Genomic DNA, 26,670 nt, shown 5'->3' with positions numbered 1-26,670 from the left:
CCATTAATAGCAGGGAACATGGCAGCAGGCAGACAGATAAAGCGCTAGAGCAGTAGCTGAGAGATTTTCTGTTGAGACAGCAATCACAGAGCTACCTGGGAATGGCTGGGCCTTTGAAACCTCAAGAGCACCTCCCTCCCCAGTGACACACCTCCACCTACAAGGCTACACCTCCTAAAACTTCTCAAATAGTTCCACCAACTGGGGACCAAACATTCAAATAAATGAGGCTTTGTCATTCAACCGTCACCGTCTGCATGGTAGTTTTTGTGCCAATACTCTTTTGTTTTTGTGGTTATGGCTCTGTAATATATCTGACAATCGTGAATGATAATCCCTTCTGCTGTTCTTTTTGGTCAGGATTGTTTTGGCTATCTAGGGTCTTTTGTGTTTCTGAACGTATATTTTAGAATAGTTTTTTGATTTCTTTAAAAAAAATGAGATAGAGATTTCATTGAATCTGTAAATTTGGTAAGACGATTGTTTTCACAATATTCTACAATCCGTGAGCATGAGGTGTCTCTCCTTTTTCTAGTGTCTGTTTCTTGAGAGGTTTAAAGTTTTCATTGTAAAGGTTCTTCATTTTAGTTTATTTTATTGTTAGATATTTTACTTTCTTTGAGGCTCTTGTGAACTGGAGTGTGTCTTTGATCTCATTCTGTATGTGAGAGCTTGAGTTCTCTTCAGTGTTTTTGTCTCCTTATTGAATTCCAGTCTCAAGTTCCGGATTGTCTTCGTTTCTGTCAGCCTTACATTGGTGTTTTCTTGAGCATCACTCAAGCCTTAAGTTCTTTTGCTGGAATTTCATTGAGCTGTTGTGTGTGTGTTCTTTAAACTCCATGAATTGTTTGCTGAAGTTTACATTGCTCCTTGAAATTCTATGCTCTGGCATTCATTTAGTTGATGCTCATTGGCAAACATTTCTATATGACTGAAAGCTTTTTGAGAAAAGATACTGTTTTGATCTTTTATATTGTTAGTATTTTTGTATTGAGATCTAGGAATCTAGGAACAAACTTCTTTTGTTCTATGTAGTACAGGATGGACTCAAAACTCAAGAGACCCATTTGCCTGTGCCTCTCAAGTGCTGAGATTAAAGGTGTGTATCAAGTCTCGTGCCTATGGGTTTTATGCTGAAGTTTTAACTTTGTCAAAGAGCCTCATGCCCTGAGACCTTGCCATTTCTCACATTTAATCTCAGAGGTGCCTCCTTACCACTTACCACGTGACAAACATGGAAAGATAATTTGATATATGTATGTCATTCCCTCTCAATTTTAAAACTTTAAATCTTAAAATTGAAGAGTTTTCAGGGTTTTATTAATTTTGCATAGGAAAGTTATGTTTAAACTTTTTAAGTGAAATAATTACTAGATTTGTCCCTTGTTTCTGTCTGTATAGTTCAGGGTAAGAGGCCTATGCTTCATTCTGTTCTCAAGCTTTCAAATTCCTTTGACAGCCTGGATATGAAATTTAAAAACCATTAATGTGATGTGTTAATTTTGCACTTTTTGACTTACTGCAAAAATCTTATAGTTTCCATAGCAACAATAACCTATCCAGATTGTGTAATAATCTTTACAGTATTAAAAATAAAACTGCAATTCCGTGAGTTTCTGGAGCACCTTATTTAGGAGAACTGGGAATTGAAAGATTTCAGGAAAAATAAGTTGTGATTGAATGTGAATAATTTGTCAAAAACTTTTTATAATTTTAAGAATTAGTAGCTTTAAATATGCAGTAATAGGTGGCTGGTAGCTAATTTGATGATTAGCTGTGAAGCATGTACTGGGGCTCCATGCGCTCGGCTGTGGCTACGCGCAGGGTTAGAGGAGGCACTGCTTTACTGCTCTTTTGTCACCTGCTGCTTGTGCTTGTTAGTGGTTATTGAATGGTCTGAAAACCTGGCAAACAATGGAGAACAGGGAAAAGGATCACTTAAGCTTTTGTTTGTCTTTGCTCTTTAAAATATGTCCATGAGCCTCTTGTGGTGGGACTTGCCTTTCATCCCAGCACTCTGGAGGTAGAGGCAGGCAGATCTCAGAGTTCAAGGCCAGCCTGGTCTATCTACGGATCAAGTTCCAGACCAGTCAGGGCTATGTAGTGAGACCTTTTCTTAACCCTTCCCTAAATATGCCTAAGTTAATCATGTTGAAAATACCAAAGATTATTTAAGTCAGCAGTTATTTCTAGAGTATCAGAGTATCTTGAAACCGTCTTCATGCTAATTTAAAAGCATTATATTACTAGGACCATTAAGTAATATAACTTCCTGCATCTTAACAAGTGTTTTTAATTTTTAGAATTACTTTCAATGTACATTTAAATGTATATATTTATTTATAGTAGGATAGTCTATATCTTCCTTCCTTTCTTCCTTTTTTAAAATTTTTATTTTGGTTTTTTGAGACTGGATTTCTCTGTGTAGCTTTGGCTATCCTGTACTTGCTTGGTAGACCAGGCTGGCCTCGAGCTCACAGAGATCCACCTGCCTCTGCCTCCCCTAGTGCTGGGATTATAAGCATTTGCCACTGCACCTGGCCTATCCATTTTCTTAATAACACATAGTGTCCTAGTTGCTTTCTGGGGCTGTGGTAAAACACTGACCAAAAACAACTTGGGGGAGGAAAGGGTTTACTTTATCCTATTTTCCACTGCTCAGGGAGGAAATCTGGGCAGAATTTAGAGGCAGGACTGGAAGCAGAAACCACAGAGTGCTCCTTAGGCTTGCTCTCCATGGCTTGCTCTACTTTCTTACACACCCAGAGCTGTCTGCGCGTGGGAGGCACTGGATGAGAGGGCTGACCCTCCCACAGCGTCATCAAGCAAGAAAAGGCCTCACAGACTTGCTGAGTTCCTCAGTTGTGGTTTCGCTTCCTCAGGTGACTAGGACAGTGGTTCTTAACCTGTAGCCTGGGACCCCTTGGGGGTTGTACAGCCCTTTCACAGGAGTTGCACAGCAGATACCCTGCATATCAGATTTTTATGTTACAACCTACAACAGTAGCAAAATTACAGTTACGAAGTAGCAACAACAACAACAAATTATGGTTGGGGGTTCCCACAACCTGAGGAACTGTCTCAGCATTAGGGAGGTTGAGAACCGCTGCTCTAGTGTCAGGTTGAGAAGAACTAAGCAGGACATAGGGTAAATTTCCCATGATTTTAATGACCTTTTTAGAGTCATTTTGTAAGTTCACCACAGACTATTCCTCTGACATGTGGTACATTTTCCTGTCACCTAAATGCTGTGTAAAGGCTCTGGGATTACCAGGCCCAGGGGCCAGTCTTAGAGTAACTATGTTTTGTTTAAAAAGTAAAATAAAAGATGCTTAATTATCCTAATTGGCACATAGTGGAAAAATAAATATCATTTTTAGACTGATGGTAAATGGAAAGCATCTATAACTCACTTATTTACCCACAATAGGTAATTAAGGTTATAATAAGTGCTATTCAAGCTGGGTGGTGGTGACATATGCTTTTAATCCAAGCACTCGGGCAAAGGTGGATCGCTGTGAGTTCCGAGGTCAGGCTTGTCTATCAGGACAGGTAGGGCTACATAAAGAAACCCTGTCTTGGTGGAAAATGTGTATGTATGTTGAAAAGAAAGTTTATTTTCTCCATTTTATTTATTCTTTTTTTTGGTGGGGAGGGATAGGTTGAGACAGGGTTTCTCTATGAAATAGCCCTGGCTGTCCTTGAACCCATTGTGCAGACTAGGCTGGCTTTGAACTCCCGTAGATCTGCCTGCCTCTGTCTCCTGAGTGCTGGGATTAAAGGTGTTGCGCCATCACCACCTCCCAGCTCTAATTTGAAAGGTACATTGTGAGTAACATCTTGATCTTTTTTCTGCTGTTAGATATAGAATGGTAAAAACGAGAAGTAGCTAAGTAGGACAGATTTGCCAATTCTTTGGTGATGTCATTTAATGAAACCACCTACACTTTGCTGAGGCTCTAATACAGTGGTTTTCAACCTTCCTAATGCTGTGACCCTTTAATACAGTTCCTCATGTTGTGGCAACTCCCAACCATAAAATTATTTTCATTGCTACTTCATAATTGTAATTGTGTTACAATTATGCTAAGTTTTTGAATCATGATGTAAATACCTGTGTTTTTCAATGGTCTTAGGCAACCTATGTGAGAAAGAGGGCCATTTGATCCCGAAGGGGTCACGACCCACAGGTTGAGAGCTACTGCTCTAATACAACCAAAAGATAAAACTTGGATGGCATAGATTATGTCCCTCTTCTTAGAACAATTCACGGCATGATTTGTGTTTACCAGATAATCAATCACAAGGATGGCAGTTGGCTGCGGCCCTCTTGTGGCTAGTTCTGATGTCTGTCCACTGAGGATAGCAACTGTTAAAATAGCCCCTCATCTGACCCCCCATTATTGAAACATTGTATTGTATTGATTAAAACCCCTGCTACTGTGCTGCTTGCCAGGATTCCCAATCCTGTCTCCTTTGCTTGTTTTCAAAACACTCTTAACTACTGGATTTTTTCCAGGAGTGTTTTGAGAAAGAGATGTTGGTGCTAAGTTTTGAAGTCTTAAAAGGCTTTTGCTTGGTGCCTTGGAACTTGCAGCTAATTGAGTGAGTCTGGTAGTTTCTGTGAGTCACTGCTGCAGTGATGGTTTATAACAGAAGGCTTCTGTAGACTTCAGATGATTAAGACAGGAATGGGAGTGATCTTACAATATGCTTGAGTTTATATTTATGCATGTTTACTCTTTGAAATTAGTGCTGTGTTTAGTGTTCTGTTCTCTTCATTTTGAATTTCATGTTTTAACTGTCGGGTGTTTTTATAATAACATGAATTTCTTTTGGTATTTCATAGTCCTATAGTGGAAATATTATAAAAATAATCAGCAGTAAATCTCATAGTAACAAGGTTTACATATCATTGAGAGGCAAAATACATTTCTATTGTTTTTGTAGTTAAAAATTTAAACCTAAAAGTAATATATGGAAAAATAAAAACTTTTTTTTTTGTTCACATGCAGAAAAGATGAAAAGGAATATGCACTGAAGCAAATTGAAGGCACGGGAATATCCATGTCAGCTTGTAGAGAGATTGCAGTAAGTAGATAAAGATAGTTTATTTTATTATCAATATTGGACATTTAGTATAAAGCATGCATTAATATATACAATGAATGATAATTTCACAGATTTAATTTAAGGATATTTTATATGAAATGGGAAAACGTAAACTTAAAGTCATTTGAAAGTCATTTTTGAACATTTTCTTAAATAAATTTAAGATTTGGAATGTTATATACTGAATAAATGATTTAATTAAAACCATGACATATAGTTGTTTTAGTGAAAAATTATTAAAGTCTATTTTTCTGTAATTTTAAGTTTGACATTTCTTTTTAATTTTTAACAGATTTTATTTATTACTTTTTTGTGTATATGCATGTCTGACATGTAGTTTATGTGTCCCATGTATGTGCTGGTGCCCAAGGAGCTCAGAGAGTATCTGACTCCTCGAACTAGAGTTACAGGCAGTGAGAGCTGCCTGATGGAGGTGCTGGAATCTGATTGTGGTTCCTCTGCAAGAGCAGTAAGTGCTCTGAAGCACTGGGCCAGCTCTCCAGCCTCAAGTGTGATATTTCCTTATATAGACAAAGGGGCTGTATTATTAAATCTCATGTGGTTTAATTTTTTCTATGATCTATACTGGTAGATTTTACTAATTGTCGCAGAAACAAGACCATTATTATAATAGGATAATTTTTTAAAATTTATTCTTCTCATACAATGCATTCCAACCTTGTCCTCCCTTTCCTCCACTCCTTCCGCTTGTCCTCCCCATTCCTAGATCCACTGCTCCTGTGTTTCCCTTCAGAAAAGAGCAGGCCTCCCACTGATACCAGCTGAACATGCCATAATAAGATGCAATAAGACTAGGCACAAACTCTCCTGTCAGGGTTGGAAGGATATGGAGGAGGATGAAAAAATCCAGGAGGAGGAAAAGGGTCTCCAAAACAGGCAAAAGAGCCAGAGACACCCACACGCTTACCATCAGGAGTCCTACAAAAACCCACGCTAAACAACCACAACATGTGTGCAGAGGACCTGGTGCACACCCATGCAGGCTCTGCGATTACCACTTCCGTCTGGGAGCCCCCATGAGCACTGTTGATTCTGTGGTTTATTTTTTTAAGGTATAATGTAATGATAGATTTTAGTAATTGTCTCAAAAAATAAGACCATTATAATAGAATAACTCTTCAAAGAAGGATAGTTCTTTTTCCTGTCTTACTATGACATATATACCCTTGCAATAAAGGCAGGGCTAGCCATATACTGAGGATTTTCTAAGTATTCTTCCACTTAGTTTTTACAATCCTGTGGGCAAAGTAATATCCCTGTTCTAAACCAGAAAACAGACAAAACTATAGTTTTGGTTTTTGAAGGCTTGCTATTACAGTTTCTCATTTGAATTCTGCAACAAAGGTCTGTAACTGGGCTTGATCATTTAAAAAAGGATTAAAGGTGTGCAGCGCCATGATGGCGAGGATCTCTGTTTTAAATGTAACTCTTTATTATATACCCACAGTTCCATGTTTCATCAGAGACATTCCATAAACTCTCAATCATAAAAAAAGTGATGTGCAGCCCCCCCCCCCCCAAAAAAAAAACAACACAAAACAAAACAAAACAAAACATCTAACCACCCTGTCAGGAAGTCTGCAGGCTTGGATGTCAGGCCAGGTTGTAAGTTAATGGTAAATCCAGTTTCCTTATCTGTTGTGCTTAGTTTTGCTAGCTGCTTGGTAAAAGGCTGGAGCTATGAGGGAGCTGTGAATCAGCCTAAGGACTGATAGCTTGGGGATACTGCAGACAGTATAATTAGTCAGAGTAGAATTCCTCTTTATTTTTTTTCTTTGCCTGGCTAAATATTTTCTAGTTGACATGGGAGTGTATAGTTGAAAGGCTTCTGATGTGAAAATAACTGGGAAGGAACATCTTACTATTCTAAAGTTATGGAGAACAAAGCAGGATTGGATGCTAGAAAAAGATTAAAGAACTTGTAGCTGCATCATGAACTCGGAAATGTTTACAGCAGGATGTTTAAGAGTCAATTGTTATCTCAGGGCTTACTAAAGAACAATGCTACATCACTGTATCACTATGTAAAATTTTATTTATTTATGTTATATGTATGTATGTTTTGCCTATATGGATGTCTGCGCACCATATGGTTGCTTGGTATCTGAGGAGGCCAGAAGAGGATGTCAGATCTCCTTCCCCTTCCCCCAGCTGCAGCACTCTGGAGAGAGTAGGCCCTGCACCTCACCTGGGCAGCCCAGTAGAGCTGTCCCTGGTATCGTGGGCGTGGATGAGCTGGCTTGAGGGTATAAGAGCAGGAAATCTGGTCTTGCCCTTTGCCAGCTGTGCAGCATTGGATATACTGGCTGGGGCAATGCTGGAGAGCTGGACTTGGTGGTGTGGTACAGGAGAGCTGGTGGTCTGACTAACTCAGCTACCACTCAAGCCCAGATCCAGGGCTTTGAGTTAGCCTACCCCAATATCTACTCCGTCTGTGAACTGTTAGGTCGTGTGAAAGGCCAATCTACAGATCCAAAGCTGCAGGTCTCCATGACACAGGGAAGCGACAGGGTATCTGAGAGGAGTCCCAGTATTGATAGTGAAGCGGAAGCCAGGGACCTCAAACTGGACGAGTGACTCATTGCCAAGTAAAGGTGTGTGGACAAAAGGGTATACTGTGTGACATGCTGTTCCACAGTGAGATGGTGTTGTTTTTGTTTTTTAATTTTTATTTTTTCTTTTGTGGGAGGGAGGTTGCAAGCACAGAAGGTGGATATGGAGGGACAAGATAAGCGGGACTGGGGTACATGATACGAAATTCACAGAGAATCAACAAAGTTAAAAAAATCACACACTGTAGAAAAAGGATGTTAAAAAACATCTGCTGTATCAACACTTAGAAATTGTTTTCTTTATGAACTCCTCTCCCCCACAAAAAATAGAGCCTGTTCCCTTTGTGTGGAGTATGCTTTGATCTAAAGTAATTAAAAAGTAAATTTCAACTGTAAAGCTAGTTGGGCTATTTATGAATCATTCTGCATTATGTGGGGTGTATAATAAGTTGTAAGATGTAGCTCCTTAGTCCTCTTTAAAAACTGAGATGTTTGCATAGCAAAGAGAGGTTAAAAAGGAGATTAGTCAGAACAGCAGGCTGAAAAGTATAGGTTAAAGAGGAGGTACCTTAGTGTTTTTAGATTATTATGAAAAACCATCATAGACCAGATGTCATGAAAACATCTAGAGATGTTTCTCTTCTGGAGACTAGAACACCCGACAGACTCTTTATCTGGTGTGGGCCTAATTCCCTGGTTTATGGATGATGGTCATCTTTTTCTTGTGCTGTCCATAATTGAAAGGGTGCAAAGACTCTCTGGGGTCTTTGAGAAGGGAACCAGTCACATTCACAAGGGCTTTGCCCTCACGACTGAAAATCACCTCCGACCTCACAGAGGCCCATGAAGTAGTGACTTTAACTTGGGGGTTACTATTGAAAAATTTGAGTTGGGGTTGAGACACACAAACATTCAGTTTAGGACTAGGATGATGGCGGGGGGGCGGTAAAGGGCTTGTTGCACAAGTCTGAAGACTGAAATTTTATCCCTAATACCCAGTAAAAGCTGAGGGGAGGGTCCCTCCTGTATTTCTAGTGTTTGGGAGGCAGAAACAAGGAGTTCCCCAGAGCAAGGTGGGTGGCTAGACTCATTGAGTCTGTGTGCTCTGGGTCAGTTTAGAGACCTTACCTCAGTGAACAAAGAGAAGTGTAGTCAAGAAGACGCTGATGTCAATGCCTGGCCTCCACATGCCTGTGCACACATGTGTATGTGCTCACACATGTGAACATACATGCGCACATGCGCATGCGCGCGCGCGCACACACACACACACACACACAATTTTGGAAACAGAAACCTCAGGTGTTATTGCCAGGGGTGAGAGAAGTCAACAATGCTCCCTTTCCGGTGCTGAGAATTGAAGTCGGCTCCTCATACATAGGATGTGACTGATTAACCACCGAGCTATATTTCCAGCCCTGACCCCGGTATCTTGCCTGGCTGCTGCCCCTCTCAGCTCTGGCTTGCGGTGCTAAGAAGTCCCGCTTCCTCCGTGACATCTGTTTGGCTATTTACAAATGTGTGTATGCATCCACATTCCCGCTGGGGTCCCGAGGTGCCAGGGAGGTCAGCTGTTGGAGACTCTCACTTTGGACTTTTGAACACACAGCGCAGTGGGTAGGTGGCAATGAAATGCCGGTGAAAAAGGTGCCTGTTTCCTCTGTCGGTTCCTACTGGAATGGCCTGCCATTACAAGGTTCAGGGGAATGCTTACAACTTTAATATAGATGAGTAAGTTTTCTTTTTTAAAGCTATGAAATGAAATTGATAGAATGCATAGTAGCTGGTAATTAACTCTGAGAAAAGCTTTGAAATAGCCATCCATGAATAAAGCTGTTTAAAATTTCCCTATTTATCTCTGTAAATCTTAAAATTATTGCATTAGATTTCATATACCAAAAGTGGAGAAGTTCATGGCATTCGATAATAATTTTAGGACTCTTTCATTTTGTTTTATTTTTATTTTTTCCAATTTAATTAAATTTTTATTACATTAATTACATTTTATTTGCTTTGTATCCCAGCTGTAGCCCCCTCCCTCAACCCCTCCCAGTCCCACCCTCTCTCTCTCATCTCTTTCCATGTCCCTCCTAAGTCCACTGATAGGGAGGTCCTCCTTCCCTTCCATCTGACCCTAGCTTATCAGGTCTCATCAGGACTGGCTGCAGTGTCCTCCTCTGTGGCCTAGCAAGGCTGCTCCTCCCTCGGGGGTGGGGTGGGGGGGTGGTCAAAGAGCCAGCCACTGAGTTCCTAAGAGTCTTTTATAAATAAAGTTTGCATTTGCTATTAAAAAAAAGTGGAGAATTATCTAGCCTTGTAGAATTATTTTATTGTATCATTTTAAGTTTCAATGAGTCTAGGTTTCACCCAACTTTGTGAAAGTATAGATTTATGGAACTAGATATATAGCTCAGGATTTTATCCTTCCTGTGAAAGGATTAGACTTCTGTGAAAAGCCTCTAAAAACAGACATCTTTTTTAGAGATATTTTTTAACAGAATAGTCTATGATAATTTTTTCATAAAAAGTTTGACATGGTTTTAAAGAAATTTTATGTGATTTATTTTGAACAAAATATCTTCTTTGGTTGCTTTCTTCTTAAAAACAAACAAATTTACTTTTAGGATTGAAGGCTCCATATAGATAAGTCTTTATTAAAATAAGAATTTCCTCTCCTTAATAGTGATGGTTAACATTTTCTCCAGTTATACAATGTATTTGGCTTCTTCTTTTTCTTCTTCTTTTTTTTTTTTTTGTTTTTTGAGACAGGCTTTGTGTGTGTGTGTGTGTGTGCGTGTGCATGTGTGTATTATTGGCTGTCCTCAGCTTACTCTGTAGACTAGACTGGCCTTGAACTCATAGAAATCTGACTGCCCCTGCCTCTCAAGTGTTGTACTTTAAAGGTGTGTACTACCACTCAGCTTCCTGATGATTTTTATAGTGAAAAAGGAAGTTTATGAGAGCAGGGATGGAGTTTTTTCTTATTTTAAGAGGATTTGGGGAACTGGTTCCATACAGCACAGAGGGAACAAATACACGGCAACATTTTAATTCTCTAAGATGTGAAAGGTACTGGGAACCAGCTGGTGAGTGGAACCCGCTGCTTCTTAGTGTCTCTGCCTTAATAATAGGCTAAGTCATAAGTCTGTTGAAAGTTACATGTATGGCTACACCTCTTGTAGCATATTTGAATCTGTGTTTCCCATTAGAAGGCCAAGTGCTAAAATTTGGTATTTGGAAGATGATTTAAACACCGGTTGTTGCTATTAGTGGAAAAGAGGTTGGCTATATGGACAGGTTTCTTCAAAGGCTGGCCAGTTTCATATCATCGTAATACAGAGCCATCTTTGGAAGAGGGAACATCATTTGAGAAAACGCCCTGTCTTTGTGCTCTCCTGTGAAGAGACACCCTGACCGTGGCGAGTCTTATAAAGGAGGAATGTAGCTGGTTTACAGTTCTCAGAGGTTTAGTCCGGTGTCGTTATGATGGGAAGCATGACAACATGCAGGTAGACTTGTGCTGGAAAGGTAGCAGATTCCTACATCAGGATCTGCAGGCAGCAGGAAGAGAGAGTCTGGGCGTCGCTTGGACTTTGGAAAATCTAACCGCCTACCCCTGGTGACACACTTCTTCCAGTAAGGCCCTACCTCCTAATCCTTTTAAATGGTGCCACTCCTGGTGACCAAGCATTCACATCTGTGGGCCTGTGGGGGACTGTTTTCATTCACACCTCTATATGCCCCACCAAACTGGCTTGTGGGCAAGCCTGGGTGAATTTTCTCCATTGATGCTTGATGTGGGAGGGCCCAACTCGATGTGGGTGGTTTTATTCCTGGGCCAGAGCATGCCATGGGAGCAAGCCAGAAAGCAGAATTTCTTCATGGCTTCTGCATCAGTTCTGCTTCCATATTCCTGCCCTGACTTCCCTTGGTGTTGGGCTGTGATGTGGAAAGGTAAGCTGAAATAAACCATTTTTCTCTATGTTGCTCTTGGTCATGTTTTATAACAGAAATAGAAACTTTAACACAGTGACTGAAAGTGACAAAAATGAGAGAGAACAGTTTGGCTGTATCGACAGTGGCTTGCTCACCAATGTTTGTGCCATAAGGCAAGGTGAGCGCGTGTGAAACCCCAATTATGATGGACCTGACACTTCCTCACGGACCTCCATCCAGGGAAACTGGCTGTGCGCACCATCTTTAGGCACCTGGGTAGTTCTTCAGATTCTTGCTTTCTCTTTTTAAACTGATACTGATTTTAAAAAGCTATCTTAAAATTTTGTGTGTATGTTTTAAGCAGAGCATAAAAAATTTGTTTAAAATTTTATGTCTGTGCACCTGGTACCTGTGGAGGCCAGAAGAGGTATCAGATCTCTTGGAACTTGAGTTATAGACAGTTGGAAGCCAACATGTGGGTGCTGGGAATAGGACGATCCTCTGCCAGAGCAAAAATGGTCTGAATTGCCGAGCCAGCTCTCCAGGACCCTAACAAGGTCTCACTGTGCACCCCTGCCTGTTCTGGAGTTCCCTATATTAGACTGGCTGGCCTCAAACTCAGAGATGTGCCTGTCTCTGCATCCCCTGTGCTAGGATTAAATGCATGTGCCGCCACATACGGCTCTCTATTTTTAATGTTACTTTTGTCTTGGTCATTGTTGAAACAAAATTGTGAAATGAGTCCAGGATAAACAAAACAAATGTAATATGTGTGTGAAAGGTGTGGCTTAAGGATTGAATTCAAGTAATCAGCAAATGGTGGCAATGTTTACTTTTAGTAGTAATCTTTTCTCATTCTAAGCACTAATCAGTTGTTATTTTTAGATGGAAATATTTTCACTGTGGTCTAAGCAAATCACTGTTAAGCCAATATATTTAATTTAAAAATGTGTTCTTGGGACTAGAGATGGCTTAGTGGTAGTGGCTGCTCTTCTGGAGGAACTGGGTTTGAATCCCAACACTCACCTGGCAGCTCCCAACCTTCCATAACTCCAGTTCCAAGGGATCTTGACACCTTCTTATGGCCTCCTTGAAACCAGCCACCTATGTGATAAACAAATATACATAGAGACCCTTCAAAGTATATTCTTGTTGGGCTTGGTGGTAAGTGTCTTTTAACTCGAGCACCTGGGAAGCAGAAGGGGCACAGTCACAGAGGGTGCTGAGTTTGTTTTCTCCTAGGAGACAGGGTTTCTCTGTGTAGTCCTGGCTGTTCTGGAACTCCCTCTGTAGACCAGACTGGCCTTGAACTTGAGATCTGCCTGCCTCTGCCTCCCAAGTACTGGTATCATAGGTGTGTACCACTACCTGGGATCTCTGAGTTTGAGGACAGTTTGCTCTACAGTGGGAGTTCCAGGCCAGCCACAGCTCCATGCATAGTGAGACCTGGTCACAAACAAGCAGACAAAATGTAGTCTTAGAAGATTCTAAAGCATAAACTTTATTATGGTTTTATGTATATTGTATATATGTTTGTGTCTATGTGTATGCCTGTATGTAGGCGCTTGTGTGTTCATGAGCATATGGAGGCCAGTTGGTCATCAAGTATCTTTATTAGTTGCTTTTCCTCTGTCTTGTCTTGTCTTTTCTTTTTCTCTTTTTTAAAGAATAACATTTTTATTAGTTCTTTGGAAATTACAGTGTGTTCTGAGCATATACACACAGCCCTTATCTGTCCTTTCCACTTTCACCTTCCTCCATCTTAGTTTGTGAGGCATACTTTCTTACTTAATCTGTCACTTGCCAATCTGGGTAGACTGGCTAGCCAGCAGGTCCCAGGGGTCCTCCCATCTCTACATCTCTAGCACAGAGAGTACAGGCGTGTGCAGCCATGTACTCTCTCTTTTGTGTACAGGCTGATGTTAAACTCAGTCCTCCTGCTTGCATGCCAAGCACTGTATTAACACCCCAGCCCCTAATTTGTAAAATTTAATTTAAAATTAGTGATTCTAGATTCAAAATAAGAGGAACTTTTATCTGTCTCTTACCGTTCACCTGGAGAGAGTGTGTGTACAAGTAGGCACACACGTGCCCTCACAGGTGGTCGAGAACTAGTTTCAGGAGTTGGTCCTTGTCTTTACCTTTGTCGAGGCAGAGCCTCTTCGATTGCTGTGCTGTGCATGCCACGCCAGCTGGCCGTAAGCTCCTGGGACTCACACGTCTATACCTGTCATCTCATCATGCAAGCGAAGTTCAGGGCTCACAGATGTTTCATCTGTATGTACCTACTTGCAGGCGTGGCATGTGTGTGGGAGTCGGAGGGCCGCCTGCAGGTATCATTTTCTTTTTCCTGCTGTGCAGGGTCTCTGGGATTAAACTCAGATTCTCAGGCTTGGAGGTAGTTGCCTCTACTTGCCATCTTCTTGACTCTCAAAATATGATATTAAAATAGGGAGAGGGACCCAAACAATACTAAGATATATTCCTATGTGTGCATTTTAAGGTGGGAAAGAACTTGGATTTTGGATTTGAATAGCTTTGGGGTTGTATAGACTCCATCATGCCGCCTGCATGTCTTGAACAGGCTGGTAGTAGTGCTGGGACACCTTTCACCTATTTTTAGGCAGCTCTGGGAATGAAGTGCTTTTTTGTTTTTTGTTTTTGTTTCGTTTGTTTTGTATTGCCTCTGAATGCTGAGTTATTTTGAGCATATTCTACAACAGAAAATACATTGTCTCCTCCGTCTATAGCAGTTAGTAGATAGTGGGTACTGCTTTCTGTGACACTTTGCACAGCAGAACGTTTATGCCTGTAAAAGTCTTTGAGTTTGAAACATGAAATACCCCTTTCCTCAGAAGATGTTGAAATAAGTTATACTTTGGTCCCCAGCCTATTTCACCAAAACCTGTTAGTCACTCGGGTGACTGGGTTAGGCTGTCTAGATTTACAGAGCGCAGGACTGCTTGTCACCAGTTTTATGGGGAGACACGTCACTTAGTTCCACGGGCTTGCTTGTTAGTTTTGGTGCTTGATGGAGCCCAGTGCCTCACACATGGTGCACATACTTAGAGCCCCGTGCCTTTATTTTTGAGATAGGTCTAACTGAATAGCTGAGAGTGGCTTAAATTTCCCCTCCTCCTGCCTTAGCTTTCCCAAAGTTAGGATTAAATTCAAGTCTTGAAATGCTAGGACACATCTTGTCTCCTCATATTTAGTGATGGTGAACAGGCAGACTCTTCAGGTCTTTGAGGTGCTTGGAGTCTGTGAAAACTAGAATAGAGACTGGGAAAAATTAGACCAAGTGTAGGGTTTATATGGCAACCGAAGAAATAGACAGTCTGCTGAAGTGTGACTTTGGAGCTGGTTCTTTCATTATAAGAAAAAAAGAGGAGGGGAGAGAAGGGGATTAGAAAGCTCCAGGGTAGACTAGGGGACTTGGTGGGTAGCTGGTAGGGTGTCATATGTAAATGAGGGTGGAGGCTTATAGCTCCAATCCGTAGCTGTGTTAAGTAAGTGGAGACCGCCAGTGGACAAGGCGGTCTAATCAGGGAAAGCCCACAGTTAGGGTGTTACACAACAATGCACACGCTAGCAGAAAACTTAGCACAATTAAGAGAAAGGAATTTTCTGCAGCACCAGTGGCTTGTCATAAAGACACAGTCTACTGTTCTGTTTGTGTTTCTGGTGATAAAGGTGCTCACGTAACCGCCATCAGAACAATGCACAGTCAGGATGAGCGGGAGGCTTAGCAGATACCAACAGGAATTAGACTGGATTTCGAAAGTATAAAGCATGAATTTCAGTTTTATAAGCTTCTTGGCATACTGAGCAGGTCTGGTCATTTACAAGTTTGACTGTTGTTTTTCTTAGAAGAATGTTTTAATTGATTGGAAATTCTATACCTTGTAGATTATAGTGATACATAATTTTTTGAGGGGGTGGGTGATCTGCTTTCTGGTAAGTTTGCCAAGTCATTTTATATTTCTTATATTAAAAAAACAGATACATAAGCCTATATTTACTTGTGGTTTCAGTCTTGAGTTGTTTCCAGCTGGGTTCATTTCAGTGTTTTCTTGTTGAGCTTTTAAAAATTCTCTGCCATTCTCACCCCACACTATGTGTTTTTCTTTGTGGTGGACATTGAACTCAGGGCCACCTGGACCCATGATAATCATGTGGTCAAGCACTGAATTAGATGCCCAGCTCCAGGCTTCTTAAAAGTTAGAAGTTTTTCAATGTAATGATCCTATCATGTTACCAAATCAACTATATTTTACTATTTTATGACATTCTTGTTTGTCCTTGTCAGTTTTTACTTTTTATGTCTTTGTTAATTTATGTTGAATGCTGCCAATTTTATTATGTTTCTGGAAATCTTAAAGTATCTTTTGTTTCCAGCACACTGAGAAGAGGGCATGGGGAATACTGGGATCCTTTTCAGCATTATTTACTTTGATGGCTTCTTTGAATTTTGTTGTCTAATAATAGGAACAGTTCATTTGAGATGACCCTAAAAGTGTTGCTATATTGATTTCTTTTGACATATATACATGTCCCAATGTCCTGATATCTCAGTACAAACAAAAAAGATAGCATACTAAAAATAAGCTTCCAGAGTTTGGGCAGGTTAAGTTGGTAATAGCTAAAATAAACATTTAAAATCTACAGTGAAAATTTACTTCTTTTTCCATGACACTAGATAAACTTTAAGTTGGTATCTTAAGTTTTTACTATCATTTTACAATTTCTATATTCCTAATGACTGATCTTTGAAAAGTTTTGCATAGGACATATTCTGCAAATGATTTAAGAAAAGAAAAGAAGCCAGGCGCAGTGGCCCATACCTGTAAATCCCATCACACGGGGAGGCAGAGGCAGGCAGATGTCTGTGATTTCGAGGCCAGCCTGGTCTACAAAGTCAGTCCAGGACAGTCAAGGCTACACAGACAAACCCTGTCTTGAACCACCCTCCCCCCCAAATTGAAAGAAAGAAAAGAAAAGGCTAATAACAGGTTTTCAAAGTAAAGTCCTCTGATGTGAAAGGTTCCATTGTTTTTTTTTTTTTTTTTTAATATACTTTACTTGAACTTGCAGTAAGAGGTGCTTTACTGGGATGGAACTAATATGCCAGTGTATATGAAAATGCTTCTTTGGACCCCAAGCCTGTGATTAGTCCAGAACTATCAAACACTCCCAGTGTGTTCTGATATACTGAGGGGCAAGCATGAGGTAGGTAAGCCACTGTTTTTTGGGTTTTCTTTGCCACACTTTGCTTTTCTTTCTTCTACAGCAACCACAGTGCATATTCTCAACAGTAAGTAGGGCCCTGTAGGAACACTAATCTAAGGTCATGTGGCTCTCGTGGTATTTGAGCCTGCTATGCAATGACATCCGTAGTGGGTTGGTTTTTTTTTTGGCCACTTAAACAACCTCAGAAATAATGACACTTCAGGATGTAAATATACATTAGGTAATGCTATCTTTTATCTCTGTCTTAACATATAGATTGTAGCTGTGCCAATGGAAATAATTTAAGGGTGCTCTCTATTCACATTGCCTGTTTTATATATCATAAAGTTTATGTACACGAGATATATATTTTTGATAAGCTACTGTTGTGATTATTCTTGTCTATTTATAAAAAATTTTCTGAAGGAATGATTATTTCTCAAGAATTGTAAGTAAATACATTTTACATTTTTTTAAAAAATGTGTCTTGCTTTTTTTTTTTTTGGATGGTGTTGTCATTTGTTTTGAGACAGGCTCTTGCACTGCAGCCTAGGTTGGCCTCCTTTTGTTTGTTTGTTTGTTTGTTTGTTTTTCGAGACAGGTTTTCTCTGTGTAGCCTTGGCTGTTCTGGACCTGCTTTGTAGACTAGGCTGGCCTCGAACTCACAGAGCTCTGCCTGCCTCTGCCTCCCTGGGATTACAGGCATGCACCACTGCGCCCAGCTTTGCCTCCAATTCTTGTTCCTCCTTCTTTAGCCTCCCAGTTTGTTTGGCTAAGGGTAGGTTTTCTCTTTGGATCTAAAATGCTTACTTATTAGTGTGTGCGCACATGCACACGTGGAAGTATGCCATGGTGTACACGAGAGTTTGGGTGTTGGTTTGTTCTTCCTGTCACGTGAATCAAACTTAGGTCCTCAGGGTTGGTAGCACCTGCTTTTACTTGCTGAGCCATCCTACCTACCACTCTAAAAGTTAAATAGTTTTAACCCAGTGGAAAAATGGGCTAAGGACACCTGTTCACTTGACCATGAAGAAGACAAGTGCCTACCTTGTGCCTTCAGCCCTACTGACCAGTGCTCTTGGTGCTTAAAGGTGCTCACTGTGCCTGCAAGATGTGCTAGTGAAGTAGTGACAGAAAGCATGTGGGATTAGCCAGCCAGTATCTGATTGGCTGTAAAGCCTAATCCAGGAGACGTAAGCCATCCCTGACACTGCTTGGATGGTCAAGAACCTAAGACTAGATAGGCCATGGACCTAAGGGAAAACCAAATGCCACTGCTGTTCTGCTGAAGGAACAAAGCAGCAAAATGACTGCTGACAGCATTCTGCTTTAATCATAGATCAGTGCCTTGCTCAGCTATAACCAGAGAAGCTCCCTCCTTCAGTAGATGGGAGTAAATACAGAGACCATAGTGGGGCAGTATGCAGAGAGTGGGAGATCTTGGAACACTCTGTATTAAACGGAGTGTCCCCATCATTATCCCCTCTGCTCACGGCTCAGGGGACCCTTTGAAAGAGGAGGCAGAAAGAGTATAAGAACCAGAGGGGGCTGGAGAACACCAAAGAAACAAGGCCTTCTAAACACAGAACCACTGAGGTACATAGGCACTCCGACTGTGACAGCATGCACAGGGCCTGCACAAGTCTGGACTTGATGGGGTTCCAGTGTTGAGTGGAAGTAAACACAAGCCCCCGCCCTAACCCAGAAGCTGTCTCCAGTTGTGTCACTCTTAAGTCCAGGACCATAAAATGAACTCAATTGTTTGGGTTTTTTTGTTTTTTGTTTTGTTTGTTTGTTTTTCTCATAATGATTTGTCGTACCCTATGGGTGTTTTTTTTTTTTTTTTTTTTTATGTATTGTGGTTTCTGATTTTGTGTTTTTAGGGGAATTTCTCTGTGTACCAGTGTGTGTGCCTCTATACCAATATCTGCTTCTTACGCTTTTTCTTTGCCTCTTTGTGGGGAGGATCTGGGAGAACATGGGAGAAGAGAAACCATAATCAGAATATATTGCATAAAAATCTTTTTAATAAAAAGAAATAAAAGTAGAAGCATTCATATTCAATAAGAATAAATTCCATCATAAATATCAGGAAAATATTAAACTCACAATGGGGATTTTTTTACATACCACATCATTAACAGTAATAAGTGATTTCAGTGGAATAAAATACTGGAACTGTTACATAGCACTAGTAAATTATAAGTTATATATTATCACTGAGTAAAACAATTTGTTTATCTAGTAATGATACAGGTCTGTTAGTCTTACTTTACCTCTGGATTTAGAGCCTTCCTAAGGCAGTGACAGGTAGATCTCTGTGAGTTCGAGACTAGCCTGTTCTACAAAGTGAGTCCAGGACAGCCGAGGCTACACTGAGAAACCCTGTATTAAAAACAAAAAAAAAAAACAAAACAAAAAAAAAAAAAAAAGAAAAAGATTTAAAAAAAAAAAAAGAAGAAGAAGAAAGATTAATGCTCCAGAGTAGGCTACGTGGAGTTGAAGTTCCTGGAGTTGGCATTGGAGGTTGCATATTAGAGTTTTAATTGCCATTTTGATATGGATTTTCTTTGCTTTCATAGAACTAGCTAAGAGATTGTCTGATACAGTCACTCTTGAAATTTGGCATCTGTATGGCACAGAGTGAGTTAATTGTTGAATATTGTCACCATTTATTTAATCATTGTTAGCAACATTATTAAGCTATGAAACTTGCTCTCCAAAGTTTTTCTCTCCTGGAAGATTTGACACCTGAGACATGGAGCTTAGACACCTGTGAAGTGGAAGGGTGTATTGAGGGTCAGTTACTGAGTGGTCAGTTACTAGTTATAGTGAAAAAGTTGGTATATTAATCAAGCTTGACCAAAAATGTTTTGACCATAGTATAGAAAGAATGCCTATGGTTGGTTAGTTTTATGTTGGTTTGACACAAGCTAGAATCATTTGGGAAAAGGGAGCCTTTTTCCAGAGAAACTATCTTCATAAGATTTGCCTACAGGTAACTGTGGTGCATTTTCTTGGTTAATGATTGATTTGGGAGGGCCCAGCTCCTGGGGTCAGTGATACCCTTTACAGTTGGTTCTGGGTTGTATAAGGGAGCAGGAGCAACCCAGTAAGCCTTTTTTTCCCCCTTCTTCATTATTATTATTATTATTATTATTATTATTATTATTATTTACACTTTATTCATTTTGTATCCCCCCATAAGCCCCTCCCTCCTCCCCTCCCGATCCCACCCTACCTCCCCTTTCTGCATGCATGCTCCTCCCCACGTCCACTGATAGGGGAGGTCCTCCTCTCCTTCCTTTTGATCTTAGTCTATCAGATCACATCAGGAATGGCTGCATTGTCTTCTTCTGTGGTCTGGTAAGGCTGCTCCCCACTCAGGGGGAGGTGATCAAAGAGCAGGCCAATCAGATTATGTCAGAGGCAGTCCATTTTCCCATCACTATGTAAGCCACTTGGACATTAAACTGCCATGGGCTACATCTGTGCAAGGGTTCTAGGTTATCTCCATGAATAGTCCTTGGTTGGAGTATGAGTCTTTGGGAAGTTCCCTGTGTTCAAATTTTCTTCTTCTGTTGCTCTCCTTGTGGAGTTCCTGTCCTCTCCAGCTCTTGCTATTTCCCACTTCTTACATAAAATTCCATTCACTCTGCCCGCCAGTTGGCCATCAGGCTCAGCATCTGTTTTGATAGTCTGCAGAGCAGAGGCTTTCAGATGCCCTCTGTGGCAGGTTCCTAGGTTGTTTCCTGTTTTCTTCTTCTTCTGATGTCCCTCCTCTTTGCCTTTCAGGATGGGGATTGAGCGTTTTAATTAGGGTCCTCTCTTTTGCTTAGTTTGTTTAGATGTACTGATTTTAGTGGGTTTATCCTATGTTGTATGTTTATATGAGTGAGTATATACCGTGTGTATCTTTGCTTCTGGGACAACTCACTCAGGATGATCCTTTCCAGGTCCCACCATTTACCTGCAAATTTCATGATTTCCTTATTTTTCATTGCTGAGTAATACTCCATTGTATAGATGTACCACAATTTCTGCATCCATTCTTCAGTTGAGGGGCATCTGGGCTGTTTCCAGCTTCTGGCTATTACAAATAAAGCAGCTACAAACATGGTTGAGCAAATGTCCTTTTTGTGTACTTGAGTCTCTTTTGGATATATGCCTATGAGTGGTGTGGCTGGATCTTGAGGAAGCGCTATTCCTAGTTGTCTGAGAAAGCACCAGATTGATTTCCAGAGTGGTTGTACAAGTTTACATTCCCACCAGCAGTGGAGGAGGGTTCCCCTTTCTCCACAACCTCTCCAGCATGTGTTGTCCCTTGAGTTTTTGATCTTGGCCATTCTGATGGGTGTAAGGTGAAATCTCAGGGTTGTTTTGATTTGCATTTCCCTAATGGCTAATGAGGTTGAGCATTTCTTTTAAGTGCTTCTCTGCCATTCGATATTCCTCTACAGAGAATTCTCTGTTTAGCTCTGTTCCCCATTTTTTAAGTGGATTACTTGGTTTGCTGCTTTTCAGCTTCTTTAGTTCTTTATATATACTGGATATGAGTCCTCTGTCAGATAAAGGGTTGGTGAAGATTTTTTCTCAATCTGTAGGCAGTCGCTTTGTTTTGATGACAGTATCCTTTGCTTTACAGAAGCTTTTCAGTTTTAGGAGGTCCCATTTATTGATTGTTGCTCTCAGAGCCTGTGCTGTTGGTGTTCTGTTCAGGAAGTTCTCTCCTGTACCAATGAGTTCTAGGGTATTCCCCACTTTTTTTTCTAGCTGATTTAATGTGTCTGGTTTTATGTTGAGGTCTTAGATCCACTTGGACTTCAGTTTTGTGCAGGGTGATAAGTATGGATCTATTTTCATTTTTCTACATGTAGACATCCAGTTAGACCAGCACCATTTGTTGAAGATGCTATCTTTTTTCCATTGTATGGTTTTGGCACCTTTGTCAAAAATCAGGTGTCCATAAGTGTGTGGGTCTTCTGTTCGGTTCCATTGATCCACCATTCTGTTTCTATGCCAGTACCATGCAGTTTTTATAACTGTTGCTCTATAGTACAGCTTGAGATCAGGGATAGAGATACCTCCAGAAGATCTTTTATTGTAGAGGATTGTTTTAGCAATTCTGGGTTTCTTGTTATTCCATACGAAGTTGAGAATTTTTCTTTCCAGGTCTGTAAAGAATTGTGTTGGCAATTTGATGGGAATTGCATTAAATCTGTAGATTGCTTTTGGTAAAATGGCCATTTTTACTATGTTAATCCTGCCAAGCCATGAGCATGGGAGATCTTTCCATCTTCTCATATCTTCTTCTAATTCTTTCTTCAGAGACTTGAAATTTTTTTCATACAAGTCTTTGGCTTGCTTGGTTAGGGTTACGCCAAGGTACTTTATGTCATTTGTGGCTATTGTGAAGGGTGTTGTTTCCCTAATTTCTTTCTCAGCCCTTTTGTCTTTTGTATACAGGAGTGCTACTGATTTTTTTGAGTTAATTTTGTATCCGGCCATTTTGCTGAAGGTGTTTATCAGCTGTAGGAGTTCCCTGGTAGAGTTTTTGGGGTCACTCATGTATACTATCATATCATCTGCAAATAGTGATAATTTGACTTCTTCTTTTCCAATCTGTATCCCCTTGATCTCCTTCAACTGTCTTATTGCTCTAGCAAGTACTTCAGCACTATGTTGAAGAGCTATAAGAGAGAGTGGGCAGCCTTGTCTTGTCCCTGATTTTAGTGGGATTGCTTTAAGTTTCTCTCTGTTTAGTTTGATGTTGGCTATAGGCTTGCTGTATATCGCCTTTACTATGTTTAGATATGTGCCTTGTATCCCTGATCTCTCCAATACTTTAAACATGAATAGATGTTGGATTTTGTCAAATGCTTTTTCAGCATCTAGGGAGATTATCATGTGGTTTTTTTCTTTCAGTTTGTTAATATGGTGGATCACATTGATGGATTTCCGTATATTGAACCACCCCTGCATACCTGGGATGAAGCCTACTTGTTCATAGTGGATGGTATATTGGATGTGTTCTTGGATTCGGTTTGCAAGTATTTTGTTAAGTATTTTTGCATCAATGTTCATAAGGGAGATTGGCCTGAAATTCTCTTTCTTTGTTGAGTCTTTGTGAGGTTTAGGTACCAAGGTGACTGTGGCTTCATAGAATGAGTTTGGTAATGTTCCTTCTGTTTCTATTTTGTGGAATAGTTTGAAGAGAATTGGTGTTAGCTCTTCTTTGAAGGTCTGGTAGAATTCTGCGCTGAAGCCATCTGGTCCTGGGCTTTTTTTGGATGGGAGACTTTTGATGACCGCTTCTATTTCTTTGGGGGATATAGTACTATTTAGTTGATTTACCTGATTCAGCTTTGGTAAGTCAAATCGATCAAGAAAATTGTCCATTTCATTTAGATTTTCAAATTTTGTGGCATATAGACTTTTGAAGTAAGTCCTAATGGTTGTTTGGATTTCCTCAGTGTCTGTAGTTATGTCTCCCCTTTCATTTCTGATATTGTTGATTTGGGTGGTGTCTCTCTGCCTTTTAGTTAGCTTGGCTGAGGGTTTGTCGATCTTGTTGATTTTCTCAAAGAACCAGTTCTTGGTTTCATTGATTCTTTGAATTGTTTTATTTGTTTCCAATAGATTGATTTCAGCCCTGAGTTTGATTTCCAGCCGTCTACTCCTTCTTGGTGTGTCTGCTTCTTCTTTTTCTAGGGTTTTTAAGTGAGCCATTAAGTTGCTTGAATGAGCTGTCTCGAATTTCTTCTTGAAGGCACTTAGTGCTATGAACTTTCCTCTTAGCACTGCTTTCATTGTGTCCCACAAGTTTGGGTATGTTGTGTCTTCATTTTCATTGATTTCTAGAAAGACTTTAATTTCTTTCTTTATTTCTTCCCTGACCCAGCTGTTATTTAGTAACAAGTTGTTCAGTTTCCATGTGTGTGTAGGCTTTTTGCTATTTCTGTTATTGTTGAGGTCCAGCTTTATTCCATGGTGATCAGACAAGATACAAGGGATTATTTCAGTCTTCTTGTATCTGTTGAGGCTTGCTTTGTGACCAACTATATGGTCTATTTTGGAGAAGGTTCCATGAGGTGCTGAGAAGAAGGTAAATTCTTTTGTGTTTGGGTGTAAAGTTCTGTAAATGTCTGTTAGGTCCATTTGATTCATGACCTCTGTCAGAGACATTGTTTCTTTGTTTAATTTCTGTTTTGTTGACCTGTCCTTTGTTGAGAGTGGGGTGTTTAAGTCTCCCACTATTCATGTGTGGGGATCTATATGTGGTTTAAATTTTATCAATGTTTCTTTAACAAATGTGTGTGCTCTTGTATTTGGGGCATAGATGTTCAGGATTGTGATGTCTTCCTGGTGGAATTTTCCTTTGATGAGTATGAAGTGTCCTTCCTCATCTCTTTTTATTAATTTTGGTTGAAAGTCTATTTTATCAGATATTAGAATGGCTACTCCTGCTTGCTTCTTGGGTCCGTTTGCTTGGAAAGTCGTCTTCCAGCCCTTTACCCTCAGGTAATGTCTATCTTTGTGTCTTAGGTGTGTTTCTTGTATGCAACAGATTGCTGGGTTTTGTTTACGTATCCATTCTGTTAATCTGTGTCTTTTTATTGGAGAGTTGAGTCCATTGATGTTGAGAGAGATTAATGACCAATGGCTGTTAGATCCCTTGATTTTGATGTTGGCTGTGGTCATCAGGTTGTGTGCTTGGTTGCTTTTTGTTTTACTGTAGTAAGGTTAATTATTTCCTGTGTTTTCTTGAAAGAAGCTAATTTTTTGGGGTTGTATTTTCCCTTCCAGTGTCTTCTGTAATGCTGGATTTGTTTGTAGGTATTGTTCAAATTTGTTTTTGTCATTGAATATCTTGTTTTCTCCGTCTATGAGGACTGAGAGTTTTGCGGGGTATAGTAGCCTGGGCTGACATCTGTGTTCTCTTAGGGTCTGCATGATATCTGTCCAGGCCCTTCTGGCTTTCATAGTCTCTGTTGAAAAGTCAGGTGTGATTCTAATGGGTTTGCCATTATATGTTACTTGGCCTTTTTCCCTTGCAGCTTTTAGTATTTTTTCTTTGTTCTGTATACTGACTGTTTTGATTATTATGTGGCGGGAGGATTTTCTTTTCTGGTCAAATTTGTTGGGTGTTCTGTAGGCCTCATGTATTCTTATTGGCCTCTCTTTTAACTTGGGGAAATTTTCTTCAATGATTTTGTTGAAAATATTTTCTCGGCCTTGGAGAAGGGAGTCTTCTTTTTCCTCTATACCTATTATTCTTAGGTTTTGTCTTTTCATATTGTCTTGGATTTCTTGGACAGTCTGTGTCAGAAATTTTTTGGATTTAACATTTTCTTTGACAGATACATCGATTTCTTCCATTGTATCTTCTACACCTGAGATTCTTTCTTCCATCTCTTGTAGTCTGTTGGTTATGCTTACCTCTGTAGTTCCTGTTTTCTTCCCTAGATTCTTCCTCTCCATTATTTCCTCCATTTGTGTTTTCTTTAATTTTTCCAATTCTATCTTCAGGTCTTGAGTTGTTTTGTTTACTTCCTTCACCTGTCTGATTGTACTTTCCTGTTTTTCTTTTAGTTCCTTCAACTCTGTTTCTTTTATTTCATTCAGTGCTTTAAGCATTTCCTTTCTAAAGGCCATAAACTGTTTGGCTGCAGCTTCCTCTATTTCTTTACGGATGGCAATATTCTGTTTGAGTTTATCTTCCTCTATGTCTTTACGTATCTTATTTGTTTCTTCTGTTATCATCTTCATGAGCATAGTTGTTAGGTCATCTTCTTAGATTTCAGTTATGCTGGGGTGTCCAGGGCTACTTGCCCCTGGGTAACTGGGTTCTGGAGATGCCATATTGCTCTGTCTTTTGTTGGTTGAGCTTTTACGCTGGCCTCTACCCATTGTGCTATCTTAGGTGTTTGGGGTTATTTTATGGTGGTTCCTGGGGATCCTGTGGTGGAGAGAATCCCCTTTGCAGAAAGCTGGTTTTTCCTGAAGGATGTCTTCCCAGCTTTTTGGGTATAGTCCCTGGATGGCTGGTGTTTTTTCAGGAGTTGCTGCTGCTCAGCTCAGGGATAGAGACCTGAGTGGTAACTGTGGTCTTTGTTAGTCGAGAGGGTTCTCCTCTCACCCAGGGAAGTCCTGAGGACAACTGTCCTGTTTCTGGGTTTCTTGCTGTAAATTTAATGATCAGCTGCTGTGACCCAGTTGGACATCTGGTGCGCAGCAACTGTTTGTGCCTGTGTCTGGAGCACAGCTGAGTGATGGCGGCTCGGCCCCGCCGGTCTGCTAGCTTTTTCCAGGGAAGGATTGGGTGATTTATGTCAGTACAGTTTCCTTCCTTCCCTATGGATTCTCTGGAGACTGGAACTCCAGTCTCTTTTTTTGCCCTGGTGCACACTGCTCAGTCTCCGCCAGCTGGCTGGCCGCAGAAATTGCCTGTGTCTGGAGCACAGCGGAGTGATGGCAGCTCAGTCTCTGCCAGCTGGCTGGCGCACAGAAACTGCCTGTGTCTGCCTTCCCGGCCTTTGGGAGCCTGGGTGTCTGCCTAAACTGGGTAATTTTTCCGAGACCTTTTCGGGGTGGGGGTGTCGGCTGAGTGCTCTGAGATCAGACCAGCCATTTCCCTCCCTGTATGTTTGCACTGGACAGTGAAACTCATTCGCTGGTGCCCTGGTGCCCACAGTTGTATCTCAGGCAGCGAATCAGGCGCGCAGGCAGGGCTCTGTGCCGGAGCCTGGCTCCTGGGGTGCCTGTGGAACCCAAGTCTTTTCCAGGGGATGTCTGGGTGACCTAAGGTCGGTCCCAATCG

At 40.6% G+C, this 26,670-nt stretch overlaps 1 protein-coding gene across 1 annotated transcript in view; it reads left to right on the top strand.

Moving 5' to 3' along the window:
- Cdk19 (cyclin dependent kinase 19) overlaps positions 1 to 26,670 on the top strand; it is a 144,182-nt gene that overhangs the window by 34,008 nt on the left and 83,504 nt on the right. The window contains exon 2 of the mRNA XM_055615907.1: positions 5,016 to 5,091. Within this exon, the coding sequence (XP_055471882.1) occupies positions 5,016 to 5,091 (76 nt within the window). The remainder of the gene's footprint in view (positions 1 to 5,015; positions 5,092 to 26,670) is intronic.

This window comes from Psammomys obesus, unplaced genomic scaffold (genome assembly GCF_907164565.1).
Source record: "Psammomys obesus unplaced genomic scaffold, mPsaObe1.curated_primary_1811, whole genome shotgun sequence".
Classification (NCBI taxonomy): domain Eukaryota; kingdom Metazoa; phylum Chordata; class Mammalia; order Rodentia; family Muridae; genus Psammomys; species Psammomys obesus.
Note: the sequence above shows the minus strand (reverse complement) of the source record. Positions and strands in the feature narration are given on the sequence as shown.